Here is a 16105-nt window from a genome sequence, read left to right as displayed (position 1 = left end):
AGAAGTTTTGAGATGTTCAGTCTTTGAAGTTCCAGGGAGGAAGTGGAGTCTACACTAGTCAGAACCTATGGGGCTGAATCCCTCTGACTTCATTCATTAAGTCAATGTCACAGACAAACCTGATCATTTCTCTGTGCCTCTGTGACTTCAGAAAGTTGGGAGGCATTGCTTTAGATCATTGTAGAAGACAGCTTTCTAATATTTGGCAATAGAATATCCAGCCACCAGTGAGATAAGGAAAATAAATGTATTTTTTTACTTTAAAAAATTGAGAAATATAGAAACAGAAAAGTGATTAATATACAAATATACATTTTGCCAAATAAATGCAAAGTGAACTTTCATGTAACCCCTCTATGAATCAAGAAATAGTGCATTCCAGGATTTATTCTTCACCCTCCCAGTCCCTGTCTCTCTCCTGAAGGTACTGTTGTCCTCAATTTTATGGCAGTTGCTTTCTTATTTTTCTTTAGAGATATACTGCTCAAGTTTTCAGCCCTAATCAGTTTACTTTGCCTAAAATTTTGGTAGCTTTATATAAAAGGAATCATGTTTCATGTATTATTTTGTATTTTGCTTCTTTTTTTTTTTTTTTTTTTGTATTTTGCTTCTTAAGTTCATTATTTTGAGAGTTTTCCATGGTGTGTGTAGCTGTAGATTCGTATTTATTATTCTTTTATTTCATTTTCATTCATATTTATAGGTATATACCTTCTCCATTTTGTGTTGACAGACATTTAGATTGTTTCCATGTTTTGGCTATTAGGAATCATGCTACTGTGAACATTCTGGTACATGTAGCTTAGTTCTCATTTATACATATTTTTCTAAGGCCATTCCTGGAAGAAAAATTGCTAAGTCATAGGGGATGTATATTCTCAGTGTCACTAGATGGTATGACACTATTTTCTAAAATGGTTGTGCTAGTAAATGCTACCATTGATAATTTGTATAAGAGAATTTTGTTGCACTGTACTGTGTTCTCACCAACACTTGGTGTCATCAGACATTCTACTTTTATGTATTCTGCTGGATGTGAATTGCTTTATTATTGTGGCTTTAATTTGCATTTATGAATGGAATAGTACATTTTCATGCATTTACTGGACATGGATTGTATGTGTGTGATATGCCACTTCAATTGTTTGCACATTTTTTAGAGTTCATTGTTTATTTAACAAATACACTGGAGATCGGTGTCCTCATGGTGAGTGAGTCATTTAACAATGTCACCAAGGACCCAGATGATTTCTGCCTCTCTTCTCTGTAATACTTTAGCTTGTTCACTTTACATTTTTACATGTGAATTTACGATTGCAAGGTGAATGCCAAAGTTCTGCATTCAAAAGCAGGAAACAGGGGTAGCAACCAAAGACCTTCTCCATGTCAGGCTCTAAAAGCCTGTCCAGAGCATAAAATTCTCCCCAGCAGCTCCGTATCTGGCTTTTCTTCACATCTCAACATTCCAGGGGCCACTCTTAGCTCTAGGAGGATGGGAAGGAGGCATGGCTTAGTGGGTGTAGAGAATGGGGCTGCCATGATAGGTTCTGACACGTCATGAGCTGTCTCAGAGCTGATTACTTTGCTACTTCGCACAAGCTTTGATCCTTTTAGGAAGGAGGGGGCGGTTTTCACCAACCAACAGTATCTAAAGAAATGTTTTCGTTTAGAAGGAAAGGGAATATTTCCCATTTTTAAATATTTGTGGACCAAATAATTTTGATTTTTTCAGTTTGATTCCTCCTGTCTTGTTCTTTTTTGTTTAATATGTTCAGTGATGTGTTCTGTGGATTTTTACTCTGCACCAACCTTACTCGAGCACCACGTATTGGTCAACTTCAGGGTGAGATCATCCCAACTTCCTTCTACCACCAAGGCCGGGTGATTGACTGCAGGTAACATAGTAAATGTTGGCAAGCCTAAAGAATCATGAGAATTACAAATTTAGAAAGAAATCAAGGGAAATATTTATATTTTTCATGAGAGAAATAACAACTTAGATTTTATCATCACTTTGTGTATTGAAAGGCATTTAAAAAACAAAGTTATATATCAATTTGCACATTGTATTTGCTTAAAGATTATGCCAGTATTAGTAGGGAGACATTCTTTGTAATTATAATTTTAAAAGTAGAATTTTATGATATTCATTTTGAATATGATAAAGTTTTGAGCATTGAAATATGTCACTGTTTGAACATTATATGTTTTATTTTTTGTGACAAAAAAAGAATTTAAGCTATACTCTATGTGCTTGGTTTAGGAGGTTAATTGAAACCTAATCACATATACAAAGTATAGTGACGTGAAAGTTAAAGTTGCTCACTCGTGTCCACCTCTTTGGGGTCGCACCAGGCGCCTCTGTCTATGGAATTCTCCAGGCAAGAATAGTAGAGTGGGTAGCAATTCCCTTCTCCAGGGGATATTCCCAACTGAGGGATCAAACCCAGGTCTCTCACATTGCATGTGGATTCTTTACCATCTGAGCTACCAGAAAAGCCCATAGAAAGTATATACTAAAATATTTATAGCTCTGGTCAGTCATTTTATATCCAATTATCTGTGAGTACAAGGCACAGAGATACAAGACTTATTTTTTTTTTTTAACACTGGGAGTCATATTATATTTTAAATCATATCGTTCCCATTAAAGGAGTTGTAATTCTAAGATGCTATGCTCTCATTCAAATGATAACTTCCATTGCCTAAAACACTTTTGGGATTCCCCCTACAGAATTGCCCTCAGTATATGTAATGTTTATCTTTAGTATCTCCCAAATGGCAAAACTTCATCTTACATAGGTGAATGTAAGATTTAGAATCATTCCTAAATAATTTTGAACAAAATTTGGTAAATCAACTGGATAGCCACATTGGATATTGCTATCTTGGTCAAATGGTTGCTGATTTCCTGTCTTTTAAATGGCTCTAAAGATGATTTGAACAGGGTCTTAGACAAGAAGATCCTTCCTGGATAAATTTGTAGTATTCAAATCTAGTGACTTTGATGCACAGAAGCTTCCTTTGAGTGTGTAAGTTTTCACACATCTTTAGATGCAACAACCTTGTTAAATTATATTGTTATAGTCTAAACTAGTATATTAAACATGTTTTTAAATTTTAAAATATTTTAATATTTCAAGAATATTCAGCAAGGTATCTAGTTAGTAATTATAACATTGATTATTAGTCAAATTCCAGTTGTCCTTAGCTTTGAGAATTTAGAAGTATATATCAATAGAGAAGAATTGGCTTGTTTTTTTTCAATCATGAATAATCCAGCCCTCTGAAGTAATAATTTTCAAGATGTTTTCAGTTGCTTTCTATGCCCAACACCTGCCTTTTTGTATCAGAATGTCTTGGAGTGCTAATGATAGGATTGCTTCTGTTGTTCTTATGCACACCTCTCCTTTAGTCTTAACGTTGGTCTTGCAAACAAGGAAGGTTTAGAACACGCTTTGTGCAAATGACATATTTTTGTTCTGATGAAGTGCAGAGCAATAATGCTACTGAAAGGCAGTTTCTTTTATCATGCTCTTTTACTAAGGGGAGGTGGAGAAAGGGTGAAATGAAAAGTAGAGAAATGCTAGGAGAAATCTGTGTCTACTGACAGCCTCTTCAATTTCCTGAATAGCAAACCTCATTCATGTTGGTGGTATATTTCCAAGTGTGGTGCTAATGACTGTATGACTATCTTTTTCTTTTTAGTGGTGCTCATGTGGTTTTAGATGATGATACAGATGTGGGCTATGTCGAAGATGGAACACCATGTGGCCCATCTATGATGTGTTTAGATCGGAAGTGTCTACAGATTCAGGCCCTAAATATGAGCAGCTGCCCCCTCGATTCCAAGGGTAAAGTGTGTTCAGGCCATGGGGTAAGTAGGCATCAGTGTCCAGCTCAAATCTTCCTTGTCTGACATCCTCCAAGTTCACAGTGGTTGAACTTCTAGTCCAGCCATTCTCCTTCTGTGACTCTAGGCACTGACTATGATTATTTCCTTATACCCTTATCTTCTAAGAATAATACCTAAATGTGTTGATATGGTTTTAGTTTTGTTGTTTTTTTTTTTATCACTTTGCATATTTGTGTATTTTTATTCTCCACAGTCTCTTGGAATCCAAGGAATTAGAAGAAAAATGATGTGATTCCTAAAGAAACTATAGACCCTATGTGACTGGTTTGCACCATTCATAATAATTTATACTTTTCAGTAATTCCCTTTCAGCTCCTCAGCTACTCAGCGTGCATACTGGGTATCTGTGTGTTGAAGATCACACTAGACTAGAGGTTGGATCACTGCTGTAATTCACATGTTTAAAGTTGGGCAGTTATGCTTGGACCATTGCCGGCAAAAGAGGAGATGTGCTCTCTTCACACACCTGCATGTATCTTTAATTCTGTGCACAAAGTGTTGGGGCAGGTACTTCCTGGCAAACCTAGGTTTATTACCTAAAAACACATTTTAGTGATTACTTAAATTGAATTTAGTAAAAGAAAGATAGTTCAAAATTTATATAGAATTCAAAAATGGTAAAAGACATGAAGAAACTCAGAGTGATCATATCAAAGGGAGATGCTGCAGCAAAGGTAAAAACAATCCCAAATATAGATAGCTAAATGAGAGATATGTCACACAGCAAGGTAGAAAGGCATAAGGAGGTCATGCCCAGTGAGGTAGACTCATGAACAGGCAGTAGAGACTAATGATCAAGAGCGTGGATTTTGTGGCTAGAAAGGATCCCGAGTTTGAATCCTGACTCTGCTTCTCTTTATCCAAGTTACTTTGGGCAAGTCACTCAGGCTCTCTCAATCATCAGGGTGCTAGTGATTAAATGAGATGTTATGCACAAAGCACTGAGTATAAGTACCCAGCACATAATCAATGTAGTAAATATTCAATAATTGCTATAGTAAATTAAAAGCTTCCCTGGTGGCTCAGTGGTAAAGAATCCACCTGCCAATGCAGGAGACGCAGGTTTGATCCCTGGGCCAGGAAGATCTCCTGGAGAAGGAACAGGCAACCCACTCCAGTATCCCTGCCTGGGAAATCTGATCCCTGCCTGGTGGGCTACAGTCCATGGGGTTGCGGAAGAGTTGGATACGACTTAGCTACTAAAAACAACAACAAAAGTAAAAGCATTGGGCAGACTACTCAGCTACTCAGTTATTGCTCTGAAAGCATTAAATATAAAACTTAATGCATAAAAAGGTCCATCAATCTCCATTACCCCCCACTTCTTCATCTTGTTGACAAAAAGGTTAAATTCAGTGTGTTAATTATCATCATCACATTATATCATTTCAGATTAAAAAGCTGCTTATACCCATAAGCTTAAATTCAATTTTATCATCTCTAAACAATCTATCTCTGAATGTATTTCACAGTCAGATGAGGATTTAAACTACTCTGTCTCCAGTTTGTGGATGGTTGTTTATTTCATCTAAATTACAGGTCCATTCCAGGGGCAGAGGGGGCAGAGATCACTCTAGGAGGGTCATCAGCCAGGCTGACTGAGGACTGACACTACAGGCAGACAGGGAGGGTGGTGGTGGCGGGGAGCTTGTGTGGCTGGGAGGATGCCCCCGAATGACTTCTGTGTTGGGCACGATGAGGTAATGCGGTGCGTTGGTGATTTACGTCTCCTGGTATTTCACCTCTGGCAATGCCTTTTAAATCCAACATGTATTAATTTCTTGAATTAAGCATATTGTTTCTAAGGTATTTTTCTAGAAGCAACTACTTCTGAAAAAGCTACATTGTCAGACGTGAGTACTTAAACAATATCAACACCAATAATTAACATTTAATTTGAAAATTTCTTCCTTTTAGTCTTTGATTTTTCTAAGATTAACTGAAAAAATATCACCCAAGTATTGGATCTCTACACTGTCTAGTATTCAGAACCAGGGGAGGGGCTTCGCTGATGGATCAGTGGTAAAGAATCTTCCTGGTCTGGGAAGATCCCACATCCACAGGACAGCGAAGCCCTTGAGCCACAGCTATTGAGCCTGTGCTCTAGAGCCTCCAACCTGCAACCCCTGAGCCCACGTGCTGCAAGTGCTGAAGCCCACGTGCCATAGAGCTCATGCTCTGTGACAAGGGAAGACTCTGCAGTGAGAAGCCTGTGCAGTGCAACTCGAGAGTAGGTCCCGCTCACGGCAATTAGAGAAAAAGCCTGTGCAGCAGCGAAGACCCAGCACAACCAAAAATAAAAAAACAAAAACAAACAAACAAAAAACAAAACCAGGGGAGACTTAAAAATTTCAAATGGTTTTAAAGCTTCCACCCTGTCCCATGTGTCATTTACTGCCATTATTCTACCAAGTACGGTGAAAATGCCCCATCTCTGTTCTTTGTTCTTCACAGGTGTGTAGTAATGAAGCCACCTGCATCTGTGATTTCACCTGGGCAGGGACAGACTGCAGTATCCGGGATCCAGTTAGGAATCTGCACCCCCCCAAAGACGAAGGACCCAAGGGTTTGTGTGATTTCAGTTTCAATTCCTTGCGTACTGAATTCATTAGTATTCTTCCAGTGGTGCCAATATAGCAAGTTCATAGGTTTTTCTGGAGACACATAAGAATATCTCTTTTTGTCATTAAAATGTCTGATTCATGTTCCCGCAGAATTAAGGGTTCTTGGATATGACATTGAAAAAAATGCTTAAGTTACCCCTTAGTCTAGAACTGGAATTAGGAAGAGGTAAATATACCAATTTCCTTTCTTTCCTTTAAACCTCATTCTTCCATAATCACAAATGTTAATCATTTTATAGTTGGTTGAAGCTAAATCAGTTTTTTAAATAGATGAACTCTTTTCCACTGACATGAGACTCTGGTCATTCCTCAATACTTGAGTCCTTCCAGAGGGAAGTTGTAGCCTCCTATGTTCTGTTTAAGCACACTTTTGATTAGGAAGAAACTGGAATTCTTCACAGAACTTTAACACTGCAAAGAAAACTTGAAAGATTTGGACCTTTGTTTTAATCAACATTAAAAGGAGGAAAAATGAGAATTTTGGAATTGGAAGGAGACTCAGTGGCTATCTAGAACCACCCTCATTTTGCAGATGGGAACTCTCAGTCCCTGAGGTCAAGTGACATCCTATGGTTACTCAGGTAACCAGAGGCAGGGCTGGGACCAGGATCTCAGGTAACCTGAGATCACAAATGCCCGATCTCAGGCCTTTTGCTACTGTGTTATAATGTAGCCTATGTCATCTAAATGTGATAGTCACTTTCTCCTTATTCTCCCCATTCCCAACTCCTTTTATGATTTTCAAAGAGCTGGTAAAGTCATCAGTTACAGTTGACTTACTATAATATTGTACCTGAGAAACCAAAAAATCATTGGAACGGATATTGTACACCAGTGGGCATTGTATTCTACATCAGGTTCTTCCTTCTCATGGTACTGCTAACAGTATTTCATAAATAACTATCATGCTTTTTTCCTGCAGGTAGGAAAAATACATTTAGAAATAGTGTCCTTTTGATCTGCTTAGTTTTGGATGAAAGCGCCTTTAAAATCAAGCTTCAGTATTGTCCATACGGGAAGCTATGATTTCGAAAGTATATAAAGTTCCATAGTCTTCAATTCCTGAAGAGATTCAGGCTGATTTGCATGCATGTGTAATGTTCAGTAGGAGTGGGTGTTAAAACACTTCATGCATTTGCTTATTATGCCACGATGTTAACATTCTATAAGAATCACAAGCACACCCTCACAATCTATTTCTGTTCTCCTTCTAGTTATAAAAAGGAACCATTATAAAAAGGAACCAATTCCACTTTTACATTTAGTCTTTTGTTGCTTTAAAATTAGTATGAAAAATTCTCGGATCCACCTTCAGAACTTCGATTTAGAGACTATTTAGTCTCTGACAAGGAGAGATTCATTCTTTCCAAATTTTCTCTCCATGTCTGTGATTCTCTTAACGATCTAAATGCTGTTTTCTCAAGTGATGGGTAAGTGTGTCTGAACAGACGAGCATAGCTGAAGTGGCTTAGGCTTTGTTCTTTTTCATAAGGAATTTTTAATCCGTTCTCCCTCTTCTCCATTCCTTCACTCACCCATGCCTAAAAACTTATTTGGAGGCATAGAGTGAACAAATACATTCTAGAGAAGAGAAGACCCCTCTCTGCCTTTTGTTCTGTTTCTCTTTTTTCCCATTTAATGTGGTGCTGGTCTTCGTTATCTTTTAAAGATAACCTTTTTGATCATTCAAGTAATACATGTTTATTGTAGAAAATTTTGAAAATACAGAAAAGATTAAAAAGGAGGTAAAAATCACTCTTAATCCAGTAACTCTGAGGTAGTCAATATTAGCATTCTGGTATATTTCTTTCCTGTTGCATATTTTCTTTTTTACCTAATTCTAAATGAAGACAGTGGAATCATTTGAATAAACCTACCCATGGGTTCTAAAATTGTTAAAATCTTCATGAATCTTTAATAATCTTGATTCATTTGAGAAAAGGTTTTAATTGATATAAGTAAAGAGCAGTTACTATCGTAAATTACCAGATTTCCAGAAAAAGTCAAGCAGTTTTAGAACACCTAATAATGACTCTATCTGTACTGGCCATTTATGTCTTTTCAGCCTCTACAGAAAATTCCATTAATATACTAGGAAAATGGAAAACAACTGAAATGAAGATTTAAACACTTTACTGTAGATTTTACAGTTTTAATTTTGATATTCTGATTAAAGAAGATGGTAAGAGAGAAACTAGGTACTTTACTTCTCTTTTTTTAATCCAGATAGCAAATATTTATTGATTCTATGCTATTTTAGAGTCAGCACGTCTTTGCACATGATAGGCACTCTATGAATGCCATATCCCTTCTATTTGGGAATATGTAAAAGAAGTGAAATGGTGCATGTTAACACTGATTTTCAGTTTATCAGAATACATTTGTTGTATGCCTTGCTGAAGAGTAACAGGTAACATACTCAATCAAGGTACTGAAACAATCAGTACTTCCCTGACTGTAGGTTCAACACCTGTGTGAGGTGCCAAGGTTTTTCTCTATAACTTCGTGTTCTACATTTTCTCATGACTGGATTGGTTTGGTTGATACTTGACTTACTGAGCACAATCTTTGGACCCTCCCTAAATACTTGCCATAAATAATGAGCAACATCTACAATGACCTAACTTGTCATATTTGTAGATAAGGGCTTTTCAGTAGAGATACGGTGAGTGGGTACTAAAAAATACTTATTTTATTTAATTTCAATGTACTTCCTTGTTAAGAAAAAAATTTAAGAAGTAGAATGAAAATATTTCTTTTTCAGTCATGAGATTTTCTCATAAAAGATGAATTGTACCCAAGTACATCTCTTTGGATCAAGATTAAATTAGTAAAAAGTAAAGGTGAATTCTGTGACTCTTTGATTTGAGGAAGTGAGAAATGAACCAGTGTGTTTGGGGGTATTTCTTTCATTTTAACTACAAGTTACTAAAAGAATAAAAATTCAACCTCATCTGGGTAGGAATGAATAACACACAGGAAAGTAGTCACTCTGCACTGGCTGAAGTTGTCCATTGTTGACCCAACTGTTTAAAGCATGGAAGATAATTTGCTCCAGCTCTTAAATTAAAATTATTAAAAGACAAGAAATAGGCTCTTAAAGCAAAAAATCATGTGAGCGGGATTTTTTAAAAAAGATTTTTCTATTACATATTATGTGACTCACGTTTTCTACACTGTTGTTCATTTTACCTACAAAGGTAAAGAGGGGCTTCTGTCCCTCTTCTCCCAACCTGTTTCCACTGAACTCCCTGCAAGAAATTATTTTGGCTTGTTCTATGAGGGAAGAATATGTTTGAATTCTGTTTAAAAGACCTGGAATTTCCACCTGTTATAGGGAGAGCCATGTCAGGGACTGGTCATTTTTGTGTTGTGTAGGCATCTTTGCACAGTGCTGTCAGACACGACTGAGCGACTTCACTTTATTATAGGATACAATGAAACTTTCTGCATTGGATGGTTTTAACACCTTGTAGGAGGGAAAAGAAGAAACTGGAACATATCAAATATTTTCCCTGATATATATAAAGTCAAAGAATGGTCCTGGGAAGCTTTGGTCAGGTGCTGTCATCATGACAATAGTAATCAGATCAGAGATAGAAGGGCCCTAGGGGCAATTCGGTTCAGACCCACTCTTCTAAAAATGAGAAAACTAGCTTAATTAATAAGGTTAACAGCTACTTAGGTGTAGAGCCAAGAATAAAACCTGCATCACCAAAAAAAAAAAAAAATAAAAAAAAATAAAACCTGCATCACCTGATCTTCAGCCCAATGTGTTTTTTTCTGTTATTGCACACAGCCTGAGTTAAAACTGGGTGTTAAGTTATTCTAGTTTTTATAACCTACTAAGTAGAAAGGGTTAAAAAATAAGTAATGATTAAGCTTATTAACTGATACATAACTTGTCAAAAAAGTATTACATTGCTAGCATTTAGTATTTTGAAAACAGTTATTTCTAAGTCTACGTTGAAGAGTATTATTTAGTGTTTACCTTTGCACGTTGTTTTTGATGACTTTCTTTGTGAGTGCAGAAATCCTTGATTTTGTAATTCAGATGATTAGGTATGAGAAGTTATGATTGTCATATATAATTATGCTCTATATAATTATGTACCATCTCAGTATTTTTCTCATTACCAATGGCCTCATCAATAAGGATTTACTAAGTTTAAAATTATTTTGATAATTCTGAGTTTACTTTGAGTTCAGAAAAACTGCATGATATTTTCATTGAGAGCATAAACAAATACTATTCTTATAAAAAATAATTTGTTTTCTTATCCATTCAGATATTTACCCCAATGTGTCCAAAAAATGACTCAATTTTTAAAAATTTTATGTAGAAGAGTAAGCAGATCTGGTTGAACATCTAAATACTGAATTGTAGAGCTTGATAAAATATCTATCATAATATTATACTCTAAAGTATAAAGAATGTATTTAGTATTTCTAATCTTAAATTTTAACAAAATAATAAATCTCTGCAGAAAGAACTCTGGTCCATAGAGTACAAATGATGTCTTTGATGCCTCCGGCCTTCAAAGTATTTAAGGATGCAAGATTGTAGCCCCTTTTGGTTCACTGGAGTCATATAGATGAAATATTGCAGCCTTTTGTTTCAGAAAGTCTCTAAAAGTAAGAAAAGAAAAAATAAACCACTCAGTTTCAAAAACACAGTTTCAAAGTGTCTGAAGCATGACTTGTCTGTGAAAGAATTCTACATATAAAATAGAAATTCCTGAGAAAAGGAGAAAATTCTTAGTTCTTATCGATATTACACACTTCTCAAAAATTCTACACTTTACGGGTACACCCGTGACTGATGCATGTCAATGTATGACAAAACCCACCACAATATTGTAATTAGTCTCCAATTAAATAAATTAATTTAAAAAATTCAACCTTTTAGCACATATGATTGCTAGGACCAAGATTAAAAATAATAATTAACCAAAAAATAACAGAAATAAGAAAACAAAAGTGAAAACATACTGCTAAGTAATAAACAATTTCCATAAACAAGTTAAATGAAAAGTAAGTACGGTGAAGAGTTGGAGAGCAAAATTAAGTTCCTAATACGATAGTGTTGTTAGCTAGAATCTGCAAGCCTTCTAGGTTTGGTAGGATGAAAAGAAAAATAAGGTGTATCACCAGCATGGTTCCTGGAACAACAACAACAAAACCTTTTAGTAGATACTGAATGAATGAATGAGTGAATGAACAAACAAATACAGTTACCTAATAAATAAATTAGTAGGGAAGTAAAACTAGATTATAGGTCTCCGAAGGTCCGAGGAAATTTTTTTCAATGAGAAGATAAATTCTTTTTAGCTGGGAAGAGCAGCTGAGACCTTAGTTTTTAAATATCCCCTGTACACATCCATCCACCTGTGAGCCACTCAGTAAATTCGTGTCCGTTTGAAAACAGGTTTTGTTGCTACCTACTGGAAGAGATAAGCCTGTTAAGTGTCATGATAAAGAATCAAATGAATTTTGCATATGTTTTCAGTTAAAAAGTAGTGGGAGGGCAGGAGAGCAAAGAGGGGAAAGGATATTTTTGAAAAAGCTGTTTTTCCACTTACTTTTATCTTGTTTTGGTGTTGCGTACTCATCAGTTAAGAATTGGAGATAATTGCTCTTGCCCAGGGGAGATTACAGATTATATCTGTTTATCTTGAATACAAATTTGAAGTGTCTGTAGACACTTCTGGTTGTTTCTAACACCTGCGTGATCAATTGCCTAATTCTCTGGATTCTGTGGTGAGAAATTCCATCCAGAGCAAATACAAAAAGCCTTTTAAAATAGATGTTGTTATTTATCACTCACATAGTTATTATAAAAATAACAAATATTCATTCAGCATTATGTTTTAAAAGGATTCTTTACCATCTGAAAGGGATATGTTAGTTTCTTATAATTTAGCACATACAGCTTTTATAAACTATTAAAGAGCTAATTGGACTCTCATATATTTTGGGTCTGAGGGACAATGCCCAACAAAAAGTATATGTATAATATGATGTGTCCTAGTTAATTTAGTATTCTGAAAGCAATGATTTTCTATGGCCTCAAAAGAAAAAAAATGAGGCAGTCTATCTGGAATACATTTCCTCTCAGTATTTACCTCCACAATTTGGAAATCTGAGCTTTTATTTAGGTTATATTGAATTATAATGGATTGTCATATTTGAAACACATTGCTCAGTTCTCAGCTATGTCCGATTCTTTGCAACTCTTTGAACTGTAGCCCACCAGGCTACTCTGTCCGTGGGATTTTTCAGGTGAGAATGCTGGATTGGGTTGTCATTTTCTCCTCCAGGGGATCTTTCAGACCCAAAGATCAAACCCGAGTCTCCCGAGTCTCCTGCGTTGCCGGCTGAGTCTTTACCACCGAGCCGTGGGCAACCCTTGAAGACCGTTACCATCACCTTATATGTTGGTCTTCTTTTCTTCCCCTCAATGCTCTCCACAGGCTTTGTCTGTTTTTTGTTGTGTCCCCTATTGTTTTTTGTTATTTGAGGAATAACTCAGGTTGTATTTAGTTAATGATAAAGCTAGACTATCTGACTCATACTATTTACTCTGTGATAAAATGGAGTAATTATACAATTGCTCATCAGGTTTACACATTCAAAGTCCTCTCTCTTCTTTGGGAGAATATTTAGCTAAAAAGGTCAACAAACCCAGTATTAAGCCTTAAAAAATTGTGATTTTGAATCATGGGTCTTTGTGTGTTTCCTTGTGTCTCAGAGCACACAATTTATGTGAATACAGCCTTGTGGAAACTGATTTTTTAATCTTCATTGTTAAAGTGAAGGGAACCAGTACTTTTGGTTCATATAGAAATGTGAGTTAAAGTGCATTTCTGTCCAGAGGTTTGCATGCATAGTCACAGACACAGACTCACAGACACACTCAACCCTAAATAACCTGCCTTCCGCCAACACTAAATTTCATCTTGCCCAATCAGGGAGCACTAGGGACCTGTGCTCATTCCAGGCCCATTTTGCAATATTCAAAATCTGTTCACAGAAGCTTTGATGTGTGGGGATGGAGTGTCTCCACTGAATCAAACACTGCTGGGTCGTCTGAAACAATTACTACAGCATCATTGAGACCCTAACTTTCTCTCAGGGGATAGTTTATGCACTGGAGACTATAAAAAAAAACAAAGTGTTTCAGTACTATGTATGTCCCAAACACTGCAGGTTATTTGAAATACACTTCTCCAGATAAAATAATTTTCTGGCTGAAAATACAGTTCATTTTAAAGATAACTCTATTTTAAATTTGTAAGTATGTTCATAAAATTTGAATGATAAGTTCTCAGTTTTAAAAAAGATATAGCTTCTTAGGCATATTTTGCAGTTTGCGAAGTTTATAAAAAGTGTATTAATGGTTTACTGCTTTTATAATGAACACACAGATTTGCTGCTATGCAATTAAAATTATACTTTAATTTTATCTCACTCTATATGTAGGACCTATAACTCAAATTGGATTATTTATTATACATGTTTAAAGTATAAGAGACTATGTTTTAAGTAGGGTTTTTTGGAATTTGAAGGTACATTCAGAATTATTCTCAAATATTTGCAATGTGTATGTAGATCTTAATTTCAGATCTTTAGGCAAAGATCTCAATATTTGACGTTCAAAGCATTTCCTGAACAGATTATGTTGTGTGTTAGTGTTATCAGTATGTAATTAATTTCCTTTGTTAAAAACTCTCCGTTTTCCCTCCACACAGTGAGCATGGCCACGAGCAGGCTAATAGGCGCCGTGGCTGGCACCATTCTGGCCCTGGGGGTGATTTTTGGAGGCACAGGGTGGGGAATAGAGTAAGCATCTTTCTGAGTTTCGGCGTGCTTCTGTCTGACCCCCGGTGTGGGAGCCGGTCCTTGGCCCCTCACTCCCCCATGTGCTGTCTCGTTGCCGTGTACCTCTTGTGGTGTGATTTGAATGTCTTTGTGTCCTCTGGTTTCCTTGTGCAGTGGAAAACCTTCTCCTGTCTGGAACAATGTGGGGCATAAAATAATATTGGGGTGTTGATGGTGTCTTCACAATTAAGGCAGTGGTCCCAAAGCTGCCATTGCCTCTCCATTTATAAACGTAATTTTAAGATACAAATCTTTTTTTGACAAACCGTTAACATGAATGCTTTTCTATGAGGGTTTTGTTAGGATTCTTATAACAAATTTAATCTTCACAGTCAAATGGTCTAACTGCTAAGTCACGTTCAACTCTTGTTATTCCATGGACTGTAACCCACCAGGCTCCTCTGTTCGTGGAATTTCCTAAGCAAGACTACTGGGTTGTCATTTCCTTCTCCATCACTAGTCAAATAGATCCACATATACAGCTAGAAATTATCAACAGTTGTAGCTCCTTTTAAAGAAAATCCAAATGTAGCCACTAACATTTGCTCTGTTTATTTAGAGTGATATAGGAGGCTTCAGCTTAATTTTTTTTTTAAAGAAGCTATTTAGTTTACCAGTTTTTTTTAGAAAAGACATTTATGATACTGTCTTTATTTTCTTCTTATAGAATAATTAAGCATTCAAATCCAAAGTTTACATAAATATTTGGAAACAAAGAGCATCAAAATAAAGAAGATATTTAGTGCAAATCTACAAAACCTTAGGTGAACAGTTGCAAATAATCTGGTGCGTTTGTCTTAAAGAATAACTGGTGCATAAGTAAATCTACTGTGTACCACTTGCCCTATAGAGAAATACAGCTCTCCTTGGTGTTTTATTTACGTTGCTTTGTACTTGATCCACATCCTCACAATGGCTATCAGTTCTCCATGGGGTATTATTGGTATTATTGCTCTTATGGGATTGCTAATCTGTAGGCCAAAAGATTATCCTGATATTTTTTCCCCCTAATTACAGAGAGAGCATATACAAATAATAGAAATACTCCTGTCTTTTCTACTGAGTGTAGTGGTGATAACTTTTCCCAGTGGCTGGGGAACGAATTCTTAGTATTTTAAGAAATCATAGATAGCCTCTATTCAACAACCTCCCCAAACCCTGGGCATGTTGCTAACATCACTCATGTTTCTCCTTAGTCGCATTAGTGGCCACACATAGTACAGTATGGGCCTGGGAGACCTAGACCCCGAATTAGCATTAACAGAGGGGACAAGTTCAGAGGTCACACTTTCCACTATAGATCTACTAAACTTTCTCTCTCCTGCATCAAAGGGCTTTGTCTGGACTGGGATCTTATAATTCACATCCCATCTCTATGGACTGTGAGGCTAATTAACCCCAGGAAGCTAGAAATACTGGAAAAGATATTTTATTTCTCACTTGTTATAAAATAAATATTTTATTTCTCCTTACTTACTTATATATGACAGAGCTAAAATATTTAGAGAAAGCAAGAACTTTGTCCTGTAAAATTTCACTATAGGTGTGTTAATTGGATTATACACAGAAGCAACAATTCTTTTCCGAGAGAAATTCTTTATATATGTTTATGTGAAATTCTTCCTTGAGAAAAGGTAGTTTTCAAAAATGTCATCCAAGTTGCCTTTTTTATGTTATTTATTGG

At 36.1% G+C, this 16105-nt stretch overlaps 1 protein-coding gene across 5 annotated transcripts in view; it reads left to right on the top strand.

Moving 5' to 3' along the window:
- Positions 1-16105, top strand: part of ADAM23 (ADAM metallopeptidase domain 23) — a 179645-nt gene that overhangs the window by 152549 nt on the left and 10991 nt on the right. For all 5 annotated transcript variants that reach the window (XR_010662199.1, XM_065927689.1, XM_065927687.1 and 2 more), the window contains exons 22-24: positions 1776-1895; positions 3709-3877; positions 6371-6482. Coding sequence is in view for 4 of the 5 variants with exons in the window: in XM_065927689.1 (XP_065783761.1) it covers positions 1776-1895; positions 3709-3877; positions 6371-6482 (401 nt within the window). In the remaining variant the exon portion in view is untranslated. The remainder of the gene's footprint in view (positions 1-1775; positions 1896-3708; positions 3878-6370; positions 6483-16105) is intronic.

The sequence above is a fragment of the Muntiacus reevesi genome, chromosome 3 (assembly GCF_963930625.1).
Source record: "Muntiacus reevesi chromosome 3, mMunRee1.1, whole genome shotgun sequence".
NCBI lineage: Eukaryota > Metazoa > Chordata > Mammalia > Artiodactyla > Cervidae > Muntiacus > Muntiacus reevesi.
Note: the sequence above shows the minus strand (reverse complement) of the source record. Positions and strands in the feature narration are given on the sequence as shown.